Source organism: Mirounga leonina, unplaced genomic scaffold, assembly GCF_011800145.1.
Source record: "Mirounga leonina isolate KUSES-001 unplaced genomic scaffold, KU_Mleo_1.0 Mir_94, whole genome shotgun sequence".
Lineage (NCBI taxonomy): Eukaryota > Metazoa > Chordata > Mammalia > Carnivora > Phocidae > Mirounga > Mirounga leonina.
Window position 1 is genome coordinate 34231898 of NW_023270855.1, and position 27979 is coordinate 34259876.

The window sequence follows — 27979 nt, forward strand, 5'->3', positions numbered from 1 at the left end:
GCTATGTGCATGAGTCTTGAGAGAATGGATTCACTTCACACAGCCAACCCCCTGCAAAAGCATTTTATACCAGGAATAAAATGTTTAGTCCTTTAAGTTTGATGAATACAGCAGTGAAGATAAGAGATCATGTTTCCAAAGAGAGCTAAACCACATGTAAAAAAAACAAGGAGAATATGCCAGACTGTCTTATGATCAGGTATTTATAGTAAAGCTATTAATGGAATGGTCCCTACGGGGGAGTGGAGATCCTAAATATAAATGAAAATTCTGATGTGCTAATCTTTGACAGTGAAAACTTCCGTGCTCTCCTAAAGGATATAACAGAAGGTAAAAAGTCTTTGGTATGTGATCAAACCTATTCTATGCTAAAACAGAAATGTTCTTTTAAAATCATTGAGATATTGCCTAATAAAATACATTGTTTTCTACTACCACTGTTACTGTTACATGTTGTATTATAAGAGTACATATAGTCCTATAATATGTTTGTTTTTAGTATTTACTGTTATTTTCAGCATAAAGATGTTCTTTTGGGTGTGTGCTACAATGAGAAAAAAATGACCTTATTTTCATGGTTAAAATGGCACTGACCTAAGTTTTATATGAAAGGTTGTTTTTCCTGAATAGGCTTTAAAAAATAGCTACTCATGGAAACTTCAAATTTATGTTGAATTTGTGGCAGTTCAGAAAACTTTAAATTTATGGGGAAAAATTTTAATGAATATTTTTTCTAAATTTTGCATTTTCTTAATCCTATCAGTTTTGTAGTTCTCTGAATTCTGTTTGTAATTTTAAGTATTTGAATATCTTGTTTTCACAACTGGAAAAATATTTTTAATTCATTCTGACTTTAAATCTGTCAGCGTTCCACATGGATAATTACACCAGTGATGAAGACACAGAGGAGGACTTTGATACCCAGCTCATCATCCAGCAGAGCTTACAGGACATTCACCAGCTGAGGACTACACAGCAGGCATCTGCAGATGAGAGGTAACGGTATCTCAGTGGCGATGTAGTGTGAGTATTCAACAGCTGAGACGTGTCATTAGCACAGTTCCGGTGTTGTGATAAAAACAGGAGAGAGGGTCAAAATCCAAGGAGCTGTCATTTAAAGATTTTATTTTTTATTTGAGAGAGAGCACATGAGAGGGGGGAGGGTCGGGAGGGTCAGAGGGAGAAACAGACTCCCCGCTGAGCAGGGAGCCCGATGTGGGACTCGATCCAGCGACTCCAGGATCATGACCTGAGCCGAAGGCAGTCGTTTAAGCAACTGAGCCACCCAGGCGCCCCAAGGAGCTGTCATTTAAATATCTATGAGACTTGATGTCTCACCAGCCAGACAGGGAAATTTGGAAATAATTCAGAATGTAATTAGGGAGTAAACGGTTGAAGGAGGTTAGCAGCAACTCTGGCTGAGAACTTGCAGGCTGGAAATGAGAAAAAATGCACAAGGATATGAAACACTAGAGAACCCTAATGCATCTTGTCTTTGGGGAGCCAAGGGAATGCATAAATCCAACCAATACACATAGAAAATTATCCTCAACCTCAGTGGGAAGATGGGGTAAGGTCCAGTCTTTATTCAAATCAAAAGGAGGAATTATGTAAACTTAAACCCAGAAGAGACTAACCCTTTTTGAAGGGTGTATATTCAGAGTTCTGTAATGACAACACTAGGAAAGGACCCCACAGGTCGCTCCGTGGTGTAAAAGGATCGCGCTAGAGGTGGACCATCCACAGCCAGGCACACCTGCTCAGATGCTCTCTGGCTGATCTGCAGCCTCACCCCCAAGTAGCTACTATTGTTTTTCAGGGGTGATAAACCCTGTTTGCTTGGGATGGTGACCTCTTTTTGCCTGCTGGACGTAAAACTGGATAAATGTGTTTTAACTCCAAGAGATTTTATAATTAAATGTAGAGATGTTGAAGTACACTAAAACTGTTTTTTTTTTTTAAAGTAACAAACTCATGGACTGATCACTTTGTGCCACACTATTTTAAGCATTTCACAAATTTTGACTCATTTAAATTTGATTCTCATTACCTATGTGGTTAAGTCCTATTATCCCCACATAGAGATGAGGAGACAGGTAAGTGTTACCCAGGGTCCCAGGGCTAGTGAGAGGCAGGCAGTCTAGCTTCAAAGTCTGAAGCTATTTAGACTTTCTTTACCACACTATTCCTACATGTTTGTGTTACATTTAGGAATAATCTTTAAAGTCATCTTTAAAGTTTTGTAAAGAAATTGGGTTTCTTAGATTATCTGTTCTATTAACCTTGTGATGAAAAATTTTTAAGTTCATTCAGTAATTAAGTCATGATTTTAGGTTGAAAGGCATAAGATTTTGATGATTGAAATGTTTCAGAAAAATTAAAATTAACTGTAGGTATAAATGTCAGTTGTTAGACTCGCAAGAGTTATATGGTACGTAGGAAGGCTTGCTGACTTGGTCAGGCACTTGAAGGAATTAGGAAATGCTGCTTAAGACAGATGGAATAATGAATGCCCCCCTCCCCCACCCCAGAAAGACAGACACGGGAGAGCAGTTTTCCTGGAGTGCGTTTCTGGTCACATTATACTGTGGAAGTATTTCCATGAAGCCTCAGTAACTGCCTCATATAAAAGTTCATCCTTGGCTAATGTCAATTGCCTTTACCCTTTGTGTTTTTATCAAATGCCTTCGTTTTTCCCTCAGTTTGGGGCTTACATATATATTTGTTTTCTATGCAGCTTCCATTCCTTTTTGAGCTCGGACTACAAGAAGATCATTGAAACAATAGAGGCAGTTAAGTACTCTTCCTATTCTATCCCCTCCAACTCCTGGTTTGGTGGGATGTTGACATGGCACCACTACTCCGCTAAGTTCAGGATGCCCAGAAGCAGATTCTCCCAAATGCTCAACACTGTGGGGCCCACCGCTAATTCTCCAGACCTATGAGAAAGTACCACAGCACAACTTAGCAGAGCGCTGCTGGGCTCCTGGGCAGACTGAGCTATGTGAAAACCCAAGGGGGCAGCACAGGCCCCGGGGGATAGGGAGCGCAAGTGAAAGGTCTTACTGCTTCTCGTCCCATGCCATTGTAACGTGTCTCTCATAAAGCGTGGGGCTAGAACTCTGTCATCTCGTGCACTAAGCTCGATGGTGGACTTCAGAAGCATGGGCTGCCTTGTGTGTGTGTGTGTGTGTGTGTGTGCGCCAAATGTGAATCTGTTCCCATTTGACTTGTCAATAGGTAAGGGAGATGCACTGTCACACTTGACCAAGCACCATTCTGCTTTTGATGAAGCAGATGGGATAGGCTGGCTTCCTCTGCATAAGGCTGCAGTGCAGTTAAATAAGGACATTTTGGAAATAACCCTGAAAGGTAAATTCCCTTTACAACTCTTCCTGATGCTTCTGAGAAATAAATGTAAAACTTATTTATGTTAACCTGTGTGGGCTAATGGATTTATTTCAGCTTCAAAACCTAGCATGTGGGAGCAAACCACGCACAACGGTGAAACGCCACTTTTTTTGGCTGTCAGCACTTGCCTCTTGGAAAATGCCCATTTTCTTCTTCTCAGAGGCTGCAATCCGAATGCCAAGAATTCTGAAGGCAATTCGCCCCTTCTTACAGGTAAACTGATACCTTGTCTCTGGAAAACAGTCTGTGATTCTGAGTGTCCTCCATGCCCACACGTTTCAAAGACAACTTTTTTTTTTTAGTTTTTATTTTAATTCCGGTTAATATACAGTGCTATATTAGTTTCAGGTGAACAACATAGTGATTCAACACTTCCGTACATCACGCGGTGCTCATCATGACAAGAGCACCCCTTCCTCCCCATCCCCCATTTCATCCATCTCTCCTCCCCCCTCCCCTCTGGTAACCATCCGTGTGTTCTCTATTAAGCATCTGTTTCTTCGTTTGCCTCTTTCTCTCTCCTTCCCCCCACTCCTTCGCTCATTTGTTTTGTTTCTGAAATTCCACGTATGAGTGAAATCATATGGTACTTGTCTTCCCCTGATTTCTCTTAGCATAGTACTCTCTAGCTCCGTCCATGTCGTGGCAAATGGCAAGGCAGCTTTTTGTGCATATTTGCAGGGCTGTCTTTCTGGTTCCAACTGACCAGACATGGGTACCTGACCGTCCTGAAGCTTTCTATAGACTGGCCCATGGGGTGGCCTGGTGCAAACTCTCTGCCAATGAGCTAATCATTTTTTACAGTGCCTTAGCCAGTGAATTCAGGTGTAAGAAATATAAGAGGTGAGCAGAGTAAGAAGAGACAGCCGATGGCTGATTGAATAAGAATGGCTGATTTTGCTCTCTCCTGAGTCTTCACTACAATTATAGTTAAGAAATTGTTTTAAAGAGGTAAGATACAAAAGAGTGAGAAGAATAGGAGAGGAGGCGACAGCAACATAGTTTTTTAAAGCCTGGAGAGCAGGTGGATGAGTAGTCAGTGACAAGAAAGCCAAATCTTAACTTGCTCATGGGGAAAGCAACACAATTATATCAAAAGGCCCAAAAGTTGTTGGTGATGGTTATCTCGTGGAGCCCAGGTGAAGGACAGGCAGCTAATATAGGAGGATTGCTAGAACACAATTAAGGAACAAGTAGCCAGAGCTACAGATCTCTTCTCCCACCCCACCCGAATTCTGACTCTCTGGACTGGGGGATGCTCGGCAATGGTGGGGGTACCAGACTAAAAACACTGGAGAAATTAAGCAAACACAGGCTGAGACCTCCCAGCCCTCCTCTTCCACCAGGATTCCAGAAAGCCCACAGCCAGAACTCTACCTTCCAAGAGGAGGCTTCTCTGGGGAATTTGATATACCCCAAAAGAAAGAACTAAAGAGACTGAAATTGGGGGCTCCCCAAAAAATGGCCCAGGCACATCAATACACAGTGAGGAACACAGTCCAAGAGCTACTCCAAACGTTTAGGAGCCCCATTCAGCTTTTCAGTCCCCAACTATTTCATCATGAGCAGACCGACAAAGACTCTGAGAAAAGTCTTCAACAGAGATAAGCAACTTGGACGTGACAGACTATTGAGGGAAAATAAAATGTAGGGGGAAATTATGATCAAGTTAGAGAAATTAGTGAAAAGTAATGAAATAACAGGACATTGCAAAAAAATTGAACAAAACAACAAAAATATTCTTGAAAATAAAAAATGTTAGCTAAAGTATAAAACTCAAAACAAATGCTGGGAGATAAAGTTTAGGAAAACTTCCAGAAGAAGAAATGGGAAATAGGAAAGAAAAAGAAACTCTCTAAGAGGAGCAACATGTGAATCTCAGAAATGCTAGAAAGAGAACAGAGAAGATGGAGGTGATATATCATCAATGAATAAGTCAAGAAAATGATTTCCTAAAACAAAGGATATGAGTTTCCAGAATCAAAGTGCATACTAATGCCAGCTCAATGAGTTAAGAAAGACTCAACACACTTGGCACTCTGTATTTCTAGTCCTAAAGCACTTTCCATGTCACATTATAAATGGTTATGAAGAAAATTCATACTGATTCAACATCTGGCACCTAGCAAGACTCCTCACACAAGTGGGTGCCAATAATTAACAAATGGATAGGGAGATGGATACATATTTTTTGAAAGATTTATTTGAGAGACAGAGATAGCGCCTGCACATCAGCCAGAGGGGCAGAGGGAGAGAGAGAGAGAGAGAGAAGTTCAAGCAGACTCCGAGCTGAGCATGGTGCCAGACATGGGGCTTGATCCCAGGACCCTGAGATCATGACCCGAGCCGAAACCAAGAGTCAGTCACTTAACTGACTGGGCCACCCAGGCACAGAATCTTGAAGGACTTAAAGATTATCATCCAAATGTGAATGATAACAGCATAAATGCAGAAAAGCCAGTTAGAAAATTTTAACAAAACATGAGGTTAAAAATAATTTCCTGGGGCGCCTGGGTGGCTCAGTAAGTTAAACGTCCGACTCTTGATTTTGGCTCAGGTCATGATCTCGGGGTCATGAGACTGAGGCCCAAGTTGGACTATGAGCTGAGCATGGAGCCTGCTTGGGATTCTCTCTCTCCCTCTCCCTCTGCCTCTCTGCTCGGGCACGCTCTCTCTGTCTCTCTCTAAAAAAATAAAAAATAATTTCCTAATTATTGCTGGGTTTGTTTTTCTTTGTTTAAAGCACTTAAAAGCACTTCTAGGACTATATTGGGTACTTAAGTTCCCATTTTCTTGAGGGAAGAACATAAAAATGATCAATGAAAATTTTATATGTTTATGTTTTTCAGCCACATGAGCAGGCAGGAGACAATAATTGTTCATGGCTTACAGAAAAGCCAGTGGGCTATCGATGTAAAACACTGTTAATATTATTGGATATAAGCCTCATTTTACAATCTGTTTCCTAAACACAAAATGCTGGTGCATGGGAGTAGGTAGGAAGAGCTCCTTAAGAAGCCCGAGGGGCACTGGCTAATAAGCTACTGTGCCCATAATTTCCCAGTCAACATGATGCCTGTTTCACCTCTAATTTCCCAGCTGTTCTGCGCAACTCCTATGAGATGGCCGCCTTGCTGATCAGCTCTGGGGCAGACGTGAATCTGCGGTGTACCAATGGAAGGACAGCTCTCCACGAAGCAGCCAGACTGGGCAGGCAGGACATAGTGAAGCTGATGTTGGTTTCTGGGGCACACCCTGACCCACAGAGCTCCTACGGATTCACTCCTCTGGCTCTTGCTGCCCAAAGTGGACACACTGAAATCATGGAAATGTTACTGCAGAAAGGCAAGATTTTCTATACTGTCAGCACAGCCCCAAGGGGTAACATGATGCAAGCGTCCTCCTTTTCATGGAGAGCTTCAGAATAATAGAAGTTAACATTTTATTTAAGCCTAACATAAATATTTGATGAAAGCATGTCTTAATACTGGCTAATAAAGGCCTAAAATAGAGATTGAATATTTCTCCTTCGATGTGAAGTAATTTCCATAAGATTACTAGGATGCAGGTTACTCTTTTATATAATGTTCCCCAACCATGCGGAGGATGGCTGGGGTTTTTTTGTTGTTTAGTTTAATTTTTTATGTGTTGTGCTTCTCTAGATTCACAGAACAAAAGACCCCACACCACCCCCTATGGGTTGTCTCTGCTAAGCTAAGTCATGGGGCAGTCCAGTGTCTTATCAAATGTTTCCGTTGTTAGGAACTGCTTCCTGGTTGCTTCTCTCTGGGTCCCAGTTCTCTCTCCGGTAATAACCACAGCTGAGAGAAGGGGAAGGCAACTTAGATTTATTGAGTACTTTCTAAGTACCATCCATTAAGCTACCTACGCTGCTTCATGTGATCTTCTAAAACCCTATGAAGTAGGCACTGTCCTCATTTTACACCTAAGGAAAGAGAGCTAGGGATGATACCAGTTGGAGGACTTCCTGTAAACACACCCTCCCCGGCCGCCAATTCGAGATCCTGATTTAACTGGCAGAGACCTTGGCTCAGAGAACTTTGGCATTTATTGTCTTTGAGGAGACCCTCCATTGATGAAGCAATGTACGATCTAGAGCTTTTTGTCAAAGAAGCAAATCTTTACCAAGATTTAATAAAGTCCCAATATTAGATTTACTTTCTTTATTCTCCTTCCTGTCCAGAAGCCTTATTTCTTTCTTTAACAATATATGGTCTTGGTCTCCAATATTCTAGACTACAGAGTCTCCTGTTTTTAAGAACAACTTTCTGCTTTTTAAGACTTACCTGGAACTTTCCCATCATACAGGGGAGGCTGTTGTAGTTTTCAATCATTGGCCATAAGACGTTTTAAGTAAGATGTTTTAAATAAGCAATATCAGAGCTGTCTAAAGTCATGTAAACACTGGATCCTTCATCTATACAAAAAAAAAGCAACGAAAGAGGAGAGGCACCCGGTTTTAAATCCTTAACTCTTAAAAGAAACCAGCATCAGTTGACCTCAGTGAGGTATTTCCCTGAGGTAACTCCCTTATGAAGTAATTTGCACAAAGTGACACATCTAGGAAATGGCAGAGCCAAGATTTGAACCCACATCTGTCTCACTCCGAGTCACACTACTTCACTACCCTGCATTCCTAGAGTGGCAACAGGGCCTCATAGAAACAGGCCCTGGGTCTGGGCCACCTGCATGTGAATCCTGACTACCTTGCTTGCCAGCTGTGCATCTCTGGGGAAGTCACCTAACCTCCACGAACCTCGGTTTTTTCATCTTTAGAATGGAGATACTGGCATCTACTTGTTAGGGTTGATGGGAAGTTTGGAAATTATGCACATAGAGGAACCTGTATATAATGACCACTCTTTCCATGGAGGCTTATTAGACCTTTCTTCATGCATTCTAGGAATGGGGTTCTTGGGCAGCCAATATATTCTGATGACTGTGGAGTTTCCACTAATTTAAAGCCACTATCTCTGTTTTATATGTGCTGTGAATGTGCCCAGGATGCTCCCTTTGCCCTTTGTCCTTCCAAAGGCTACTCTTTCCTCAAAACCCATTTTACTGAGAGGCCTTCTGGAACTGACCCAAAACACCTTTCTCCTTCCTTCACCATCCAGTTCCCCTCAAAATCTGGAACTGAGGACATTTTGCCTATACTGTACTCTTACCATCCACACCATCACATGGCACTCAGCGTCCTGTGGGTGCTACAATGTATCCTGTTAGCTCTAAGTCCCCAGCTTAGAGTTACAACCAACTACAGTGTGTCTTGCTATGAACAGCCCGCTAAGAACATGTTAAAACAGGAGAAATGCCATTCTCCACCATGACATCAACAGATGGCCGGGTGCTACTGTCCAACAGGATTGTTGGTACCATCTTATATATAAGTATGGGGTAAGTGGGCTTTTATAGGTGGGTCTGGAAATAAAATCACCTTTTATAAAATTATTTCTCCTGGAATCTTCAAGTTCCAAACAAATAACTTATAAAATTCCTCTGAAAGCCAACTTACTCATAAGTTAGAGACTGCACCATTTCTTCCTTTCCCAACTACATTATAAACTGGCTGAGAGCAGGAGGTACATTTATTTCTTCGATTTGCGGTGCTTTGCTGAAGTGGCTTCTTAATAATTGCTTCTGGGTAGTGCTGGTATATTAAGAATGCATAAGCAATACAGTGGAAAAGACTTTTTTTGCATAACAAGACTTTTTCTCCTTTTAGGAGCTAATGCTCTTGGTCAGGCCTCAGACTCTTCTTCCATCTTACTTGAGGCCGCTAGTGGAGGAAATCCAGACTCTGTGGCTCTTCTACTAGAGCATGGAGCTGATGCCAACATCCCCAAGAATTCAGGCCACCTGCCCATTCATGTGGCAGCTGACAGAGGCCACTTGTTGTAAGTTCACTGACATTAGTGCTGATAGAAATAGTAAGAGCTATGGGGGGTTTTCGGGGCAGCTTCTGGGAACTTTGTATTACTTCATCTCTGATCCTAGAATTCCAACAACCCTTCTAAAGATAGGAAACTCTCCACCAGCTAGAAAGTGGTGAAGGCAGGCATCCTCTGTAGCCATGAACGAGACATAAAACTACTTTATTACCAGGTCCTTGGGCAATATGGGGAACCCCAGGTCTCACTGATTAGGCTAATTCCGAGTTTTGTATCTAGACAGTAGTTTCATTTAACTTTACTAAGTATCTGAGCTTTTGGATACAGGGATTATGTACTTTTTGGTTGGGGGGTCCTAATGCCACCTGATACGAATACCATCTGGTACTAGTATAAAACCATAGTAAACAGGTTAATGCTGTGTCTTAACAAAAACAATGTTTTAAATGCACTTTGAAATTCTTTCTCAGAGCCCTAAAGCTTTTGGTTCCAGTGACGGATCTTGCTGCCATTAAGCGGAGTGGCATCAGTCCCGTCCACTGTGCAGCAGCCGGGGCACACCCCGAATGCCTGGGACTCCTCATCCAGGCGGGATTTGATGTAAATTTCATGCTAGATCAGAGAATTCGCAAACACTATGATGACCACAGGAAGTCAGCTTTGTATTTTGCCGTATCAAATGGTGACCTCTCTTCAGTTAAGCTGCTTCTGAGTGCTGGAGCTCTGCCTAACCAAGACCCAGTTAACTGCCTCCAGATAGCCCTACGGATGGGCAACTATGAGCTGATAAGTCTGCTGCTACGGCATGGGGCCAACGTCAATTATTTCTGCAGAGTCAACCCTTTACATTTCCCATCAGCACTGCAATACACGCTGAAAGATGAAGTCATGCTCAGGATGCTGTTGAATTACGGGTATGACGTAGAGCGATGCTTTGATTGTCCTCATGGAGACAAGGTTCATCCTTGCTATACTTTTGAAGGCTGGACATCTACAGTTATCAAAGATACTATGGTAAGTGCACAGTACTGTATCAACTTATATAGTCATTATTGGTGGCCCTGAACTACAGCAATAGATAAGGCTCCATCCATTCTTTCCAGAAGCTCATAGTTGGAAAGATTTTAATATGTAAAATAGACATGATAAAGAGATGTAAAAGGTACAGAAACCGCTCAGAGGGAAAGTGATTTAACTTTACCTAGGGAATTTCACAAATGAAGTAGCATCTGAGTAAGGTTTTAAAAATGCGGTCTTCTAAACTAATGACGCTTTTTCTTTGAAGGGGTGAGTAACCTAGCTAAAACGTTTCTGGGGTACTGATATACCCATACCCCTTGGTTCTTGGCTATCTCTTTTAGCTCTAAAATTTGATTAAATAGGTCTCTTTGGTCACCTTTTTTTTTTTTTTTAAGATTTATTTATTTGAGAGAGAGAGAGAGAGCTCGAGAAGGGGGAAGGGCAGAGGGAGAAGCAGACTCCCCACTGAGCAGGGAGCCCGACAGAGGGCTCAATCCCAGGACCCTGAGATCATGACCTGAGCCGAAGGCAGATGCTCAGCTGACTGAGCCACCTAGGCGCCCCTCTTTGGTCACCTTTTTGATGAAAAAGGAATCACAATAAATAGTTGACCACCTCTACTTATTTTTTTTATTTAAATTCAATTAATTAACATATAATGAATTATTAGTTTCAGAGGTAGAGGTCAGTGATTCATCAGTCTTATATAATACCCAGTGCTCATTACATCAGGTGCCCTCCTTAATGTCCATCACCCAGTTACCCCATCCCCCCACCCCCTAGCAACCCTGTTTGTTTCCTATGATTAAGAGTCTCTTATGGTTGTCTCCCTCTCTGATTTTGTCTTGTTTTATTTTTTCCTCTCTTCCCCTATGATCCTCTGTTTTACTTCTTAAATTCCACATATGAGATTATACGATAGTTGTCTTTCTCTGATTGACTTATTTCACTTAGCAGAATACCCTCTAGTTCCATCCACATTGTTTACAAATGGCAAGATTTCAAATTTCTGATGGCTGAGTAGTATCCCATTGTGTGTGTTTGTGTGTGTGTGTGTGTATAAATATATATATCTCTCTCTCTCACATATTCTTTATCCATTCATCTGTCAATGGACATCTGGGCTCTTTCCATAGTTTGGCTATTGTGGACATTGCTGCTATAAACATCAGGGTGCATGTACCCCTTCGGATCCCTACATTTGTATCTTTGGGGTAAATACCCAGTAGTGCAATTGCTGGATCGTATGGTAGCTCTATTTTCAACTTTTTGAGGAACCTCCATACTGTTTTCCAGAGTGGCTGCACCAGCTTGCATTCCCAGCAACAGTGGAGGAGGGTTCCCCTTTCTCCGCATCCCCGCCAACATCTGTCGTTTCCTGACTTGTTAATTTTAGCCATTCTGACTGGTGTGAGGTGGTATCTCATTGAGGTTTTGATTTGGATTTCCCTGATGCCGAGTGATGTTGAAACTTTTTCATGTGTCTGTAGGCCATTTGGATGTCTTCTTTGCAGAAATGTCTGTTCATGTCTTCTGCCCATTTCTTGACTGGATAATTTGTTCTTTGGGTGTTGAGTTTGATAAGTTCTTTATAGATTTTGGATACTAGCCCTTTATCTGATAGGTCATTTGCAAATATCTTCTCCCATTCTGTTGGTTGTCTTTTGGTTTTCTCAACTGTTTCCTTTGCTGTGCCAAAGATTTTTATCTTGATGAGGTCCCAATAGTTCATTTTTGCCTTTGTTTCCCTTGCCTTTGGTGATGTTTCTAGGAAGAAGTTGCTGTGGCCAAGGTCACAGAAGTTGCTGCCTGTGTTCTCCTCTAGGATTTTGATGGATTCCTGTCTTACATTTAGGTCTTCATCCATTTTAAGTTTATTTTTGTGTATGGTGTAAAAAAATGGTCCAGTTTCATTCTTCTGGATGTGGCTGTCCAATTTTCCCAGCCCCATTTGTTGAAGAGACTGTCTTTTTTCCACTGAATATTCTTTCCTGCTTTGTCAAAGATTAGTTGACCAGATACCATAGACATTTTTTAAAGTTTTTTTGTTGTTATGTTAATCACCATATATTACATCATTAGTTTTTGATGTAGTGTTCCATGATTCATTGTTTGTTAGGTAGCATAGACATTTTAACAATATTTGTTCTTCTAATCCATGAGCATGGAACATTTTTCGATTTCTTTCATGAGTATTCTATAGTTTTCTGAGTACAGATCCTTTGACACTTTGGTTAGATTTATTCCTAGGTATCTTATGGTTTTGGTGTAATTATAAATGGGATTGACACCTTAATTTCTCTTTCTTCTGTCTCACTGTTAGTATATAGAATACAAATGATTTCTGTGCATTGATTTTATATCCTGCCACTTTGCTGAATTCCTGTATGAGTTCTAGCAATTTTAGGGTGGAGTCTTTTGGGTTTTCCACATAGAGTATCATATCATCTGCAAAGAGTAAGAGTTTGACTTCTTCTTTGCCGATTTGGATGCCTTTTATTTCTTTCTGTTGTCTGACTGCTGTGGCTAGGACTTCTAATACTATGTTGAATAGCAGTGGTGATAGTGGACATACCTGCCATGTTCCTGACCTTAGGGGGAAAGCTCTCAGTTTTTCTCCATTGAGAATGATATTCTCTGTGGGCTTTTTGTAGATGGCTTTTATGATACAGAGGTATGTTCCCTCTATCCCTACACTGTGAAGAGTTTTTTTTTTTTGGTCAGAGAGAGAGCATACACAAGCAGTGGGAGCAGCAGGCAGAGGGAGAAGCAGACCTCCTGCTGAGGAGGGAGCCCAATGTGGGACTCGATCCCAGGACCCTGGGATCATGACCTGAGCTGAAGGCAGATGCTTAACTGACTGAGCCACCCAGGTGTCCCTACACTGTGAAGAATTTTAATCAAGAAAGGATGCTGTACTTTGTCAAGTGCTTTTTCTGCATTTATTGAGAGGATCATAGGGTTCTTGTCCTTTCTTTTGTTAATGTAATGTATCACATTGATTTGCAGATGTTGAACCAAACTTGCAGCCCAGGAATAAATCCCTGTTGGTCGTGGTGAATAATCTTTTAATGTACTGTTGGATCCTATTGGCTAGTATTTTCGTGAGAATTTTTGCATCCATGTTCATCAGGGATATTGGTCTGTAATTCTCCTTTGTGGTGGGGTCTTTGTCTGGTTTTGGGATCAAGGTAATGCTGCCCTCATAAAAAGAGTTTGGACGTTTTCCTTCCATTTCTATTATTTTAAATCAGTTTCAGAAGAATAGATATTAATTCTTCTTTAAATGTTTGGTAGAATTCCCCTGGGAAGCCATCCAGCCCTGGGCTCTGGTTTGTTGGGAGATTTTTGATTACTGCTTCAATGTCCTTGCTTGTTATGAGTCTGTTCAGGTTTTCTATTTCTTCCTGTTTCCATATACGTCTCTAGGAATGCATCCATCTTCCAGATTGCCTAATTTGTTGGCATAAAGTTGCTCATAATATGTTCTTATAATGTATTTCTTTGGTGTTGGATGTGATCTCTCCTCTTTCATTTATGATTATATTTATTTGGGTCTTTTCTGTTTTCTTTTTGATAACTCTGTCCAGGGGTTTATCAATCTTACTAATTCTTTCAAGGAACCAGCTCCTAGTTTTTTTCATCTGTTCTACTGTTCTTTTGGTTTCTATTTCATTGATTTCTGCTCTAATCTTTATAAATTCTCTTCCCCTGCTGGGTGTAGGCTTTATTTGCTGTTCTTTCTCCATCTCCTTTAGGTGTAAGATTAGGTTGTGTATTTGAGACCTTTCTTGTTCCTTGAGAAAGACTTGTATTGCTATATACTTCTCTCGTAGGACCACCTTTGCTGCATCCCAAAGGTTTTGAACAGTTGGTTTTTGTTTTCATTTGTTTCCATGAATTTTTTAAATTCTTCTTTAATTTCCTGGTTGACCCATTCATTCTTTAGTAGGATGCTCTTTAGCCTCCATGTATTTGAGTTCTTTTTTTTTTTTTAAGATTTTTATTTGCCAGAGAGAGAGCATGCATGCGTGTGCGCACACACACAAGCAGGGGGAGTGGCAGGCAGAGGTAGAAGCAGGCTCCCCGCTGCATGAGGACTCTGGAATCATGACCTGAGCCAAAGGCAGACGCTTAACCAAGCCACCCAGGCATCCCTGTATTTGAGTTCTTTCCAAATTTCCTCTTGTGATTGAGTTCCAGTTCCAAAGCGTTGTAGTCCAAAAATATGCAGGGAATGATCCCAATCTTTTGGTACTGGTTGAGACTCTATTTGTGACCCAGTATGTGATCTGTTCTGGAGAATGTTCCATGTGCACTCAAGAAGAATGTGTATTCTGTTGCTTTAGGATGGAATGCTCTGAATGTATCTGTGAAGTCCGTCTGGTCCGGTGTGTCATTTCAGAGCTCTTGTTTCCTTGTTCATCTTCTGTTTAGATGATCTGTCCATTGCAGTGAGGGGGGTGTTAAAGTCCCCTGATATTATTATATTATTATCAATGTGTTTCTTTAATTTTGTTATTAATTGGTTTATATAATGTCTGCTCCCATGTTAGGGGTATAAATATTTACAATTGTTAGATCTTGTTCAATAGACCCTTTAATTATGATATAGTATCCTTCCTCATCTCTTAATATAGTCTTTGGTTTAAAATCTAATTTGTCTGATATAAGGATTGCTACCCCAGCTTTCTTTTGAAGTCCATTAGCATGATCAGTGGTTTTCCACCCCCTCACTTTCAATCTGGAGGTGTCTTTGGGTCTAAAATGAGTCTCTTGCAGACAGCATATTGATGGGTCTTGCTTTTTTATCCAATCTGATAGCCTGTGTCTTTTGATTGGGCATTTAGCCCATTTACATTCACAGTAACTATTGAAAGATATGAATTTAGTGCTATTGTATTACCCATAAAGTCTCTGTTTCTGTATATTGTCTCTGTTCCTTTCTGGTCTGTGTTACTTTTGGGCTCTCTTTTCACTTAAAGGATCCCCTTCAATATTCCTTGCAGGGCTGGTTTAATGATCACAAATTCTTTTAGTTTCTGTTTGTCCTGGAAGCTTTTTCTCTCTCCTTTTATTTTGAATGACATCTAGCTCAATTAAGTAATTTTGGCTGCGTATTTTTCCATTTAGCACCCTGAATATATAATGCCAGTCCTTTCTGGCCTGCCAGGTTTGTGGATAGGTCCACTGCCAGTCTAATGTTTGTACCCTTGTAGGTTACAGGCCTCTTGTCCAGAGCTGCTTTCAGGATTTTCTCTTTGTCTCTGAGAATTGCAAGTTTCACTATTATATGTCAGGGTGTTGACCTTTTTTTTTTTTTTTAAAGATTTTTATTTATTTATTTGAGAGAGAGAATGAGATAGAGAGAGAGAGCATGAGATGGGGGAGGGTCAGAGGGAGAAGGAGACTCTCTGCCGAGCAGGGAGCCCCATGTGGGACTCGATCCTGGGACTCCAGGATCATGACCTGAGGCAAAGGCAGTCGCTTAACCAACTGAGCCACCCAGGCGCCCCTGTGTTGACCTATTTTTATTGATTTTGAGGGTGGTTCTCTGTGCCTCCTGGACTTGAATGCCTGTTTCCTTCCCCAGATTAGGAAAGTTCTCTGCTATAATTTGTTCCAATATACCTTCTGCACCTCTTTCTCTCTTTCCTCTTCTTCTGGGATCCCAATTATTATAATATTGTTTCACTTTATGGTATCACTTACCTCTAGAATTCCCCCTTCATGATCCAGTAGTTGTTTATCTTTTTCTCAGCTTCTTTATTCTCCATCATTTTGTATTCTATATCACTAATTCTCTCTTCTGCCTCATTTATCCTAGCAGATAGAGCCTCCATTTTTTATTGCATCTCATTAGTAGCCTTTTTGATGATAACTTGATTAGATTTTAGTTCTCTTATTTCTCCAGAAACGGATTCTGTAGTATCTCCTATGCGTTTTTTTTCAAGCCCAGCTAGAATTCTTTATACTATTCTCAACTCTAGTTTCAATAGAGTTCTTACTTCTGTCCATGCAGATTAGGACCCTGGCAGTTGGTCCTGCCTCTTGTTCTTTTCTTTGAGGTGAGTTTTTCTGTCTTGTCATTCTTGCAGAAAGTGGTCACTTTTCTATTTGTAGAGTTGCAGTTATTCTTTTCTTAGGTCTCTGGTTGAGTTCACAGGTGTTCAGAATGATTTGTTAGCTATCTAGCTGAATTCCTGGGACTAGATGAAACTAAGGTCTCCTACTCCTCCACCATCTTAGACTCGACCACCTCCTTCTTCCTGTGACATTTTCCTCCTGGCTTTCATCACACCAGTCTCCTATTTCCCCCCTAACTGGTCACTTCTATTTCTCCCAACTAGAGCGCACTCCCAACTTTTCAAAAAGCTGCCACTTTTCAGGTTTCAAGTGTTACCTCCTCAAAGAGGCCCTTCCTTTCCTGTCTACCTTATCTAAGGTAGTTGTCATCCCTAATCTTATTATGCTGCCCATTTCTTTTATAGCACTTACCACTTTCTGAAATTATCTTAACATTTTCTGATTGTGTCTCCTCCACAAATACATCAGTGTAAACTCCTGCTCACCACTTTCCTCAGCTTAGAGATCTGTGCTTAGCACAGTAGTAGTAGTACTACCTACTACTAGATAGTAGATGCACTAGAAATACCTGAGTTCATATTAAAATCAAAACAAAAATAAAACAGTGAAATGGAGAAAGCACTTTGAATCAATTCTAAAAAGTGAAAGGCAACATATGGTTTAATATTGTATATTATTTTTAGGTTATAATTAATGTAGGAGATGGCTAGGAGTGTGTAAATTACCTACAGACAGAAACTATCTTATCCCAGGCATGAATGATAGAAAACCCAAAATGAGAGTGGCTTTAGTAAGATGGCTCATTCCCCACTCATATAAGTAAAGGCCAGAGATAAACAGCCTTCTATCTGGACAGCTCCACGATCACAAGAGAAACTTGCAGCCACACTCCAGCCAGCCAGGAGGCAGGCAGAAAGCAGCAGCTCACACGTTGCTCTTCTTTAAGTGCATTCTGGGGGTTGCTCACACTTCCACTCTCACCTCACTGGCTAGAACTTAGTTAGGTGGCCCACGTCTAAGTGCAAGGAAGCTGGAAAGGTGATCTTTATTCCAGAGCGCCATGTGGCCAACCAAAGGGGACGACAGGTATTAGGTAACTATCTCTTTCACGCCCTGGTTACATCTTACATAGTTCTGAAGATACAGTAGTAAATATTTTTCCAAATGTTAGAGCTAAGAAATAATTTCCTTGGGGCACCTGGGTGGCTCAGTCAGTTAAGCAGCTGACTCTTGATTTCAGCTCAGGTCATGATCTCAGGGTCCTGGGATCGAGCCCCACATCAGGCTCTGTGCTCAGTGGGGATTCTGCTTAAGGATTCTCTCTCCCTCTGCCCCCCCCCAAATAAATGAATCTTAAAAAAAGATAATTCCCTGTTCGATGCCTTAGTTTATAAATGAGGGACTTGAGACCTTGGTTCCCGACTGTGAGTTGAGTGCTCGAAACCCCACCGATTCTTAAGTTTCTCATTTACTTTCATAGTTCCAATTTTCCTTCCCAGTTCTGTGAAGTAATAACATTGTCGTGGCTGCAACATCTCTCTGGGGAGGTTGTTCGAGTGATGCTTGATTATGTCGATCAGGTTCAAATCTGTTCAAAGCTGAAAGCTGTGCTCCAAAAACAGGGGCTCTGGTCAGAAATCCACTTGATCTTGAGTGAGTATCCTTTCCTGTAGAAGATTCTTACCCAAAATACTACTAGGTATTTACGTTCTTATTTGCTTTGTAAAACATTCCTTTCTGGTTAAAAGCTTTCCTTAAACCAAGGAAAATACTATTCCTATCTAGAAACAGTTACTATTTATCACTTAATTTGTACTTTTCACCATTTCCCAGGAGATAAACTCTGTTAGGCAATCACATATTATATGGCAGGTAATACCTTTCTCCTAATCGTATGGAACACTGCAGATACAGGAATTAGAAGCTATGAAATGGCAATGAAAACAGGGACGAGAAAAAGTAAAATCAAAGCCTGCAGAGAATATCAAATGGCCCTTCAAACCACATTCTTTCACAGTAGTAGCACATCAGTCAAGGAGAATTTCTTTTATCTAGTTTCTCCACAGGGTGGTGATCTTTAGTTCTAAGCCTAACCCTGAGGTACAGGGCAAGGCGAGGGGATGGTTAATTCACGTAGATTTAAGGACTTCAGACCCACAACTGATGCCAGCCTTTGGACTCCTAGCTTGGCCTGGTTCTGAAATCACGTCGACACGAAGGACTGCAAGGAGAAGGGAAGGCTGTTTCCCTGTTACCTTTTCCATTTAGACACCGCAGATGCAAATTTGGGTGGCTTAAGTTTAACACACATTTGCTGACTAAACCCTAACATCACTAACAAATGAAGCAATTCTTTTTCCTTCAGATAATGTGTGTTTCTCTCGTTTTAGCAAACCCTCGACCCCTCAGACATCTGTGCCGCCTGAAGATCCGGCAGTGTATGGGGCGCTTACGTCTGCGCTGCCCGGTCTTCATGTCCTTCCTTCCATTACCAAACCGTCTCAAAGCCTATGTCCTTTACAAAGAATATGACCTTTATGGACAAGGAATTTTCACAGGAACCTGGTAGTCAAACCGTTCTGGATGAAAAGGTATAATTCTGTAAGCTGTATTTCTTGAAGTTTGACTTGTTACATAGGATTCATTATTTCTCACTTTTCCTACCAACTAAAATCTCAATGCAGTCTACATTCTTTCTTAATACTGATATTACTATTCTATTCTTTCTTAATATGCTTAATATTACTTCTTAGGGTGCCAGGTGGCTCAGTTAAGTGTCTGACTCTTGATCCTAGCTCAGGTCTTGATCTCAGGATCATGAATTCAAGTCCCAACTTGGACTTGATACTGCTTTTCAAAAGCATTCTGAAAGGCAGTTAAAAAAAAAAAATAACACCCCCCCCCCCAAATAAATTAAAAAACTAAACCCAAGCCTTAAAATTTCAATTAGCAGAAATACATCAGTTTTCACTCTGTATTGATTTTACATTAAATGTATAAACTACACTTCTGTCAAAACAAGAGATTTAATAATTCAAGATAACTAATTCTTTTTATAGAGAAGTACATACATAAAATGTCCTAGTAATTACATTGAATAAAATACTGACCCCAGTACTTGACCTGCAAGTTAGCTGTTCCTGTGCGAAAGCCTCAAGGCCAGCTAAGTGTCTGTTTACTTGTAGAACCCTGCACTGAAGTGGGGTGTTTTGGTTCACGGAAACAGAACTTTCAATTGCAATGTCATCATTAATGAGAAACTTGCGGTCCTTCTTTCCACAAAACCTTGGCTAAGGGTTACCATTTATTAGCTGTTATCACTGGAATAGAAATTAAAAGTGTTTTCAAGTGGCTTATGATTCTATACTGAACCTAGTGCAGTCCTAAACACCCAAGACGGGCTCACTGATCGAAGCAGTCATATTTATTTATTTTAATGCCTTATAGTTAACATACAGTGTTATATTAGTTTCAGATGTACAATATAGTGATTCAACAATTCTATACATCACTCAGTGCTCATCATAAGTGCACTCCTTAATCCCCATCACCTATTTAACCCATCCCCCCACCCACCTCCCCTCTGGTAACCAGCAGTTTGTTCTCTATAGTCAAGAGTCTTATTTCTTGGTTTGTCTTTTTTTCCTTTGCTCATTTGTTAAGTTCCACATATGGGTAAAATCACATGGTATTTTTCTTTCTCCGACTTATTCCGCTTAGCATTATACTCTCTAGATCCATCCATGTTGTTGCAAATGACAAGATTTTTCTTTTTTATGGCTGAATATTTCTTTGTGTATGTATACCACTTCTTTATCCATTCATCTATTGATGGACACTTGAGCTGCTTCCATAATTTGGCTACTATAAATATTGCTGCAATAAACAGGGGTGCACATAGCACTTTGAATTAGGGTTTTGTATTTTTGGGGTAAATACCCAGTAGTGTGATTATTGGTTATATGGTAGTTCTATTTTTAACTTTTTGAGGAACCTCCATACTGTTTTCCAGAGTGACTCCACCAGTTTGCATTCCCACCTACAGTGCACAAGTGTTCCTTTTTCTCCACATCCTTGCCAACATTTGTGTTTTTGATTTTTACCATTCTGACAGGTGTAAGGAATCTCATTATAGTTTTGATTTGCATTTCCCTGATAAGTGAGGGAAATCTTTTCATGTGTCTGTTGGCCATCTGTATGTCTTCTTTGGAGAAATGTCTGTTCATGTCATCTGCCCATTGTTTTAATTGGATTATTTGTTTCTTGGGTGTTGAGCTGTATCAGTTCTTCCATCTATTTTGATACTAACCCTTTATTGGATGTGTCCTTTGCAAATACCTTCTCCCATTCAGTAGGCCGCCATTCAGTTTTGATGATTGTTTCCTTTGCTGTGCATCTTTTTATTTTGATGTAGTCCCAATAATTTTTTTGTTTTTGTTTCCCTTGCCTTAGGAGACATAATCTAGAAAAATGTTGCAGTAGTTGATGTCAGAGATTACTACTTGTGCTCTCTTCTAGGACTTGTATAGTTTCAGATCTCACATTTAGGTTCTTAATCCATTTTATTTTTGTGGATGGTGTAAGAAAGTGGTCCAGTTTTCCCAACACCATTTCTTGAAGAGACTGTCTTTTCCCCATTGTATATTCTTGCCTCTTTTGTTAAAAATTAATTGACCATTTAATTGTGGGTTTATTTCTGGGTTTTCTATTCTGTTCCATTGAGCTATTTTTATGCCAGTACCATACCGTTTTGATTACTATAGCTTTGTAATGTAACTTGAAGCCTGAAATTTTGATACCTCCAGTTTTTTCTTTTTCAAGATTGCTTTGGCTATTTAGGGTCTTTTGTGGTTCCATATAAATTTTAGGATTTTTTGTTCTGGCTCTGTGAAAAATGCTATTAGTATTTTTTTAGGAATTGCATTAAATCTGTAGACTGCTTTGGGTAGTATAGACTTTTTAACAATATTTGTTCTTCCAATCCATGAGCATGGAATGTCTTTCCATTTCTTTGTGTCATCTTCAATTTCCTGTTTTATAGTTTTCAGAGGACAGGTCTTTCGCCTCTTTGGTTAAGTTTATTCCTAGATATTTTGTTATTTTTGGTGCAACTGTAAATGGGTGGGCTTTTTTTTAAGTTTTTTTTTTTTTTTTAATTCCACTTAGTTAACATAGTGTAATATTAGTTCCAGGTGTACAGTATAGTGATTCAACACTTCCATACATCACCTGGTGCTCACCAGGACAAGTGCACTCCTTGATCCCCATCACCTATTTAACCCATCTCCCTACCCACCTCCCCTCTGGTATCCATCAGATTATTGTCTATAGTTAAGAGTCTGTTTCTTGGTTTGCCTCTCTTTCTTTTAAAGTCACTTTCTGCTGCTTCATTATTAGTGTAGAGGAATGCAACAAATTTCCGTACATTGATTTTGTATCCTGCAACTTTACTGAGCTCGTTTATCAGTTCTAGCAGTTTTTTGGTGGAGTCTTTAGGGCTTTCTATATACAGTATCATGTCATCTGCATGTAGTGAAAGTTTTACTTCTTCCTTACCAATTTGGATGCCTTTTCTTTCTGTTGTCTAACCACTGTGGCTAGGACTTCCAGTACTATGTTGAATAAAAGTGGGGAGAGTGGACATCTTTGTCTTGTTCCTGATCTTAGGGGAAAAGCTTTTGGTTTTTCTCCATTGAGTTCACTGTGGGTTTTTTATATATGGCCTTTATTATGTTGGGGTATGTTCCCTCTAGACCTACTTTGTTGAGGGTTTTTTATCATGAATAGATGTTGTACTTTGTCAACATCTGCATCTATTAAGATGAAATCGTTTTTATCCTTTCTCTTATTGATGTGATGTATGATGTTGATTGATTTGTGAATATCAAACCACCCTTGCATCCTGGGAATAAATCCCACTTGATTGTGGTGAATGATTTTTTTTAATGTATTGTTGGATAGTTTGCTAGTATTTTGTTGATTTCTGCATCTACGTTCATCAGAGATATTGGCCTGTTTTTCACTTTTTTGATGGTGTCTTTATCTGATTTTGGTATCAGGGTGATACTGGCCTCATAGAATGAATTTGGAAGTTTTCCCTCCTCTTCTATTTTTTGGACTTGTTTGAGAAGAGTAGGTATTAATTCTGTAAAAGTTTGGTAGAATTACCTCTGAAGCCATCTAGTCCTGGGCTTTTGTTTATTGGGAGTTTATTACTGATTGATCTTCTTTACTGGTAATTGGTCTGTTCGAATTTTCTATTTCTTCCTGTTTCAGTTTTGGTAGGCTATGCTTCTAAAAATTTATCTATTCTAGGTTGTCCAATTTGTCAGCATATAATCTTTCATAATCTCTTACAATTATATTTCTGTGATGTTACTTCTCTTTATTTTATTTGGACCTTTTTTTTATGAGGCTGGCTAGAGGTTTATCAATTTTGTTGATTTCAATGAACCAGCTCCTGGTTTCATTGATCTATTTTTTGTTTCTACATCACTTATTTCTGCTCTAATCTTTATTATTTCCCTCCTGCTGGTTTGGGGTTTTGTTTGTTCTTTATCTAGTTCCTTTAGATGTAAGGTTACGTTTTTTGAGATTTTTCTTGCTTCTTGAGGCAGGCCTGTATTGCTATAAATGTCCCTCTTAGAACTGTGATACCAGTTACAGAATGTTGGCTAAATTTTTATTTCTATATGTTCTATGCTGCAGGTAAGTACAGGTTTCTATATGTGAAAAAATGAGGAAAGAAACTGAGGAGACATATATTCAGCCACCCCTGTGTAGCATTTAGATGGCACATCACTAAGAACACAGTGGTAGGTAGGATGATGGAGGTCCATTTTCACCACAGACCCAGTCAACATAGCCTTGTTGTTTATGTTTAATGTTAGTATACTTTTTTAGCATAATATAGTCCATCTTAGGGAAACTGAAGTTATAGGATTTCTTTGTGATGTGGGGATTCATGGCTATACAGACTAATTCAGTAAGCACAGACGTAAAATTATAATTTTCACATTAAAAACTTGCAAAATTTGCTGGCATGAATAATTTTTATTTTTTTAGTCAAATTGTGGTGTCCATTTATAAGTGAGTAGTGGATTATAGATATGTCAATATACAAATATATTTAGGATATACATGCACTTAGATAAATTACATAATTCTATAGTTTCATCCACTCTGGACCTTCTAAAAGTATATATATTTTATAAAAACAAATTAGAACAGAAACTCCCAGAAGAAAAGAACTTGGTGTTATAGGAAAGTATAAAGAGCACATGGGACAAATATGTATTGGTATTAAAATTACAGGCCAAGCCCACTTAAGCTGGTGTACACAATAACCTGCCCCTTTAAACATATGTATTTCTTTGAATAGGGCCAACCATAGCAAGTATATATTGTCTGTAACATGTCTAGGGTAATTATTGAGAAGTCTGTTTTTCTAAAAGAAAAAAAAGTCACTAGTGATGAATTTGTATTCTCAGTTAAGTGACTTTTTTTTTTCATTTTAGCTGTTATGGAATTGCAGTGGGGCTAGATGTGTAATTATAAGTGTCATAACATAAGAAAAAGTCCATTTGTTTCACAAGCATCATTTGGAATTACTTGAAGAAATAAAATTCAGAGTATATATCAAATACTTCATACAAAAAAGACTATACAAAAATCATGAACTTTATTATACATTAAAAATCTCCTAAAAGCATATATCCTGAAGCCTTGTCAGAGAATACCTACTTTGACAAAATGAAAAAAATAAGCTCTCCACCCCACATGTATACCACCATTACATAAAGTTGAGCTCTTCAATTCTAAAGGGAAATGTAGCATGATTTTTAATTGTATATATGCATGATTAATAGTATCAGTGAGATAAGAACCAATTCACTAACATTACAAAATCACCAAATATACAAAGCGGTTTTGCACATTAGTTATAACTTAATCCCAGTTCTCATATTAGCTGAAGTAAATTACATGAGTACAGCCACAAGAGACTAGTTAAAAAGTGTAGTATATAGTTCCAGTTTCAAATCTTTAGGTGTTATTAATGCAGAAGAACAAAATTCATGAAAGAAGAGTAAGCCAAAGTTGCTTAAAATAAAATGAAAGGCTTGCTTGCTACAATCAGTGTGTTTGAATATTTAAAGTACAATTTGAATACTAGGAGGTTGTTGTCAAAACCAATGTTAGTATTTTCATTTTATTAATTCAGGTAGCAGGTTTTGCAATACACGGGATCTTAGGGTCTGTCAGCATTTACAGTAAGATTCAAATCTTAAATATTTGTAGTTCCTACACATAACTCAAAATTAACTCAGATGCCTTTACAAGACTCTATGTTACATAGAATGTTATGCATACCCTAATACCCTTTTCCCAAGCATAAAAGTAATAATTTTACCACCCCTAGGGCCTGAGAATTCTTTTGAAGTTAAACACAAACTAATCATTGTAGAAATGACAAAAACTAGACTGGCTTTGGGGACTCTGTTCAGTCCTTTGTTAACAGTTTTAAAATTTTTAAAGGGAGAAGCAGTATAATTAGTTTCCTATCGACTTCATTACCATCGTTACAAAAGTACTGTTTTTATAGGTAGCAGAGTGCATAGCTGAATTAGGTAGACTTTTTTCTTTTAAAGAATCAATTTTGTTAATTTCTAAAACCATCAAGTGTAAGTTTGAATTGGAGAAAACTATCCCAAATTCTAATTCAATTACCATCAAAGCACTCAAGAGCCAGAAGGGATTTCAAAGGGTAACAAACCAAGATCAGCTTTAACATTATGCAGAAACCCACGGGCAGCCTTCTTCAAACAAAAAGGCAAGTTTTTTAAAGTTGATGCCTAAATATGTGCAGTATGCAAAGTTCGTATAGTCCTATAGCAATGGACCAAAAGTTGAAATATCTAAAACTGTTACTCCCACACACGATTTCTATTTGGTGTCGGAAGGCTCTTTGGTCTGATCTGTGGAAATGGATGTGTTATTGTAGAAAGTCCTATCAAAACAGGACTTGAAAGGAACTACAGGTCTATCCAGCAACCTGAAGTCTGCCAGTGCCTTTGGCTCTAGCCTTCACTTTGACCCAGCGAACTAACAAAGGGCAGCACCTCATTACCAGGCACAGCACCGGCCTAGTAAAACTGCCTCCTAAAGCTGACCGCCTTCATTGTAGGGTGACAAGTTTCATCTGAACTAAGTGAGGTGACAACTTAATAGCATAAACAAAAGACTTTATGAAACAGAGAGCTGACTAATTCTCAAAAAGATCTTAAAAGCAGGGCCTACCATGACTAATCAAGGGCTGACCACAGAAATTTCAACTTCTACCAAAGGAATGATACACCAACTACTGTGAAAGCATTCCCAAAGTAAGCACAAAGTCAACTTTCTTCAAAAAGTATTCCATAAAGGTCTATTTTGTTACTGTATGTTTTGTGAATATAATCTTCAAAATAATGATTATCAAGTAATCATTATTCCCATTTGGCACATGGATACGAAGAATATCCTGATCCTATATGTAATTATCCCCTTCCACAGAAAGCAGTGTGCACAGTGTGAAACAGCCACACTGTACTGTGAGAGCTAAAATAGATGCCGTCTCTCATTCAGAACTAAGACAAGACTGTATCAAAGAACAAAGGGCTTTTCCCTTATATAATTAGTCATGGAGTGGCTAATCTCTTGAAAATTTTAGATGTATGACTATGTATTTTATTCAATATATTTACCTTGTTTCTATATAGTTTTACATGTGAAACAAAGGAAACATAATTTCTATCAGCAATGTTAAAAAAAAAAAAATCAAGTTTTGACATGGCAGTAGGGAAATGTCATTTTAACCTTGGCACCAAACTAAAATCCTTCCTTGGTCACTCTTAAACCAAACATTCAATTTCCTTTCAATCTTTCATGGAATTAGACCTTTTACTCATTGGAGAGTACAAGTATTTACAATAATTAGTGCAAATTATTCTATTCTCATATATTAGTTATTTGCCTTTGTGGATATAAAGTGGTGATCAGTATTTTATCAAAACATGGAATTATGAAAATACTGTGCATATCAGTCTGAAATTTAAAAGATTACATTTTCTAAACTAAACTCTGGGCATTTTTACTTTAAGCAGGAAACAACTGTTACAGAATTTCTTTTGAAATGTCACTTGATTTTCAATAAAAATTATTTCACGCAATGCAGAAAATACGATGTGTTATCCTGTAACAATATCTTTACATGTTAAGTCCTAATCTAAAATGTACTTGAACAAAAAAAATCCCTTTTAATAAATTCCAAAATCTTATTTTAATCATTACTGCTCTGCAGCAATAATTCAAGTCCCAACCTGAGAACTAAGAATGTGATAATTAAATGCCACGGGCTGTATCAATCTTGAACTGAAGACACTTAAGCTTCTTTCCCACTGGCATCAGGTGGGAAAGAAGAAATTGCTCACATCAGAGAAATGTGAGCAATCCAAGAAAGTGCCCTGAAATCACAGTACCACCTGCCACAATTTGAAACCTTAAGTCTAAAATCTTTTTTCTAATTATTTTATATAAAAGTTCTATTGCACATTTAATAATTAAAATATTTGCAAACTTGTAGAATTCTCTGTATAAAGGGTTTTGAACTGATTCAGTTGAAAGCTTCCTCACTGCCAGCAAAAATGTTCCTAATGAGAAGAGGGAGCATATCCATGAATATCTGAAGCTGAAGAATAAAAGGTTTCTTATGGTCAGAGCCAATTACAATGCAAGATAAGTTCACAATTTGAAGGAAAAAAGGCTTGAGCAAGTGTAATTCCTCAGCAATCTACTTCAAGGAGATGAACAGGTTTCTCTTTGACACGTGGAATTTGATGTTACTGCATAGTATATTATTTTTAAGGAAAAAAAATCAATGCAAACCTAAGTGATCACGATCAATCTTATTTTAAAAAATGAAGTTAAAACAAACAAGCAAATATAAACTTTAGTCTCCTTGATATTTCAACATAGTTGTTACCTTGTGCCATTTCACCACAGAAACTGTCAATAAATTCCAAGGGGGGAATACCAACCAAAAAGCAAGGATAAGTTCATGCTTCTGACTCTCTTTTCTTTCCTTCTTCTCCCAAATCACTCTCTTCTGACTGGCTACTGCTAAGGACAACAAACTGCCCCTCACTACTGGCTTGGTTTGGTCTACTGGAAGCAGCTATCAACCGACTTTGTTCTTCTAAGTCCTAGTAGAAAAGACAGAAAAGAAACTAAGTTTTATTGTTTGCAATCAAATGCAAAACTATGCATTTAAAATACATACTTGAGAGCCACTTCAATCCTCCTGTCATAAACATTTATGCATAATTCTGGCAACTTACTGAAAACAAAGGCTACATACAACCCGTGCGACACCAAAGTGAATTTTGGCACCATTTTAGAAATCCTGTAAAAGCCAACATTGCCCTCTTCTCCATTTTTTTTTTTTAAAGATTTTATTTATTTATCTGACAGAGAGAGAGAGAGAACAAGTAGGCAGAGAGACAGGCAGAGAG

General features: G+C 39.0%; 2 protein-coding genes across 3 annotated transcripts in view; one reads left to right on the top strand and one right to left on the bottom strand.

Moving 5' to 3' along the window:
• The first annotated feature begins 249 nt into the window (after window positions 1-249).
• Window positions 250-27966, top strand: ASB14 (ankyrin repeat and SOCS box containing 14). Of its 2 annotated transcripts, none has more exons than XM_034997945.1 (11): window positions 250-330; window positions 867-996; window positions 2738-2793; window positions 3241-3372; window positions 3466-3624; window positions 6511-6756; window positions 9158-9329; window positions 9794-10337; window positions 17930-18083; window positions 18821-19021; window positions 27593-27966. In XM_034997945.1, exons 2-10 carry the CDS (start codon window positions 875-877, stop codon window positions 18997-18999), a joined length of 1764 nt encoding a protein of 587 aa, XP_034853836.1. In that variant the 5' UTR covers window positions 250-330; window positions 867-874; the 3' UTR covers window positions 19000-19021; window positions 27593-27966. The 2 variants fall into 2 exon arrangements, with proteins under 2 accessions (XP_034853836.1, XP_034853834.1); XM_034997943.1 differs by having other exon boundaries at window positions 253-344.
• Window positions 23464-27979, bottom strand: part of APPL1 (adaptor protein, phosphotyrosine interacting with PH domain and leucine zipper 1) — a 43542-nt gene continuing 39026 nt past the window's right edge. The window contains exon 22 of the mRNA XM_034997942.1: window positions 23464-27670. Within this exon, the coding sequence (XP_034853833.1) occupies window positions 27524-27670 (147 nt within the window). The 3' untranslated portion in view covers window positions 23464-27523. The remainder of the gene's footprint in view (window positions 27671-27979) is intronic.

Coding starts and splice junctions, on each gene's coding strand:
- ASB14 (XM_034997945.1), top strand. CDS start 875: ATGGATAATTACACCAGTGATGAAGACACAGAGGAGGACTTTGATACC. Junction 3,373..3,465: donor TTTGGAAATAACCCTGAAAG/GTAAATTCCCTT, acceptor GATTTATTTCAG/CTTCAAAACCTAGCATGTGG. Junction 3,625..6,510: donor CAATTCGCCCCTTCTTACAG/GTAAACTGATAC, acceptor CTAATTTCCCAG/CTGTTCTGCGCAACTCCTAT.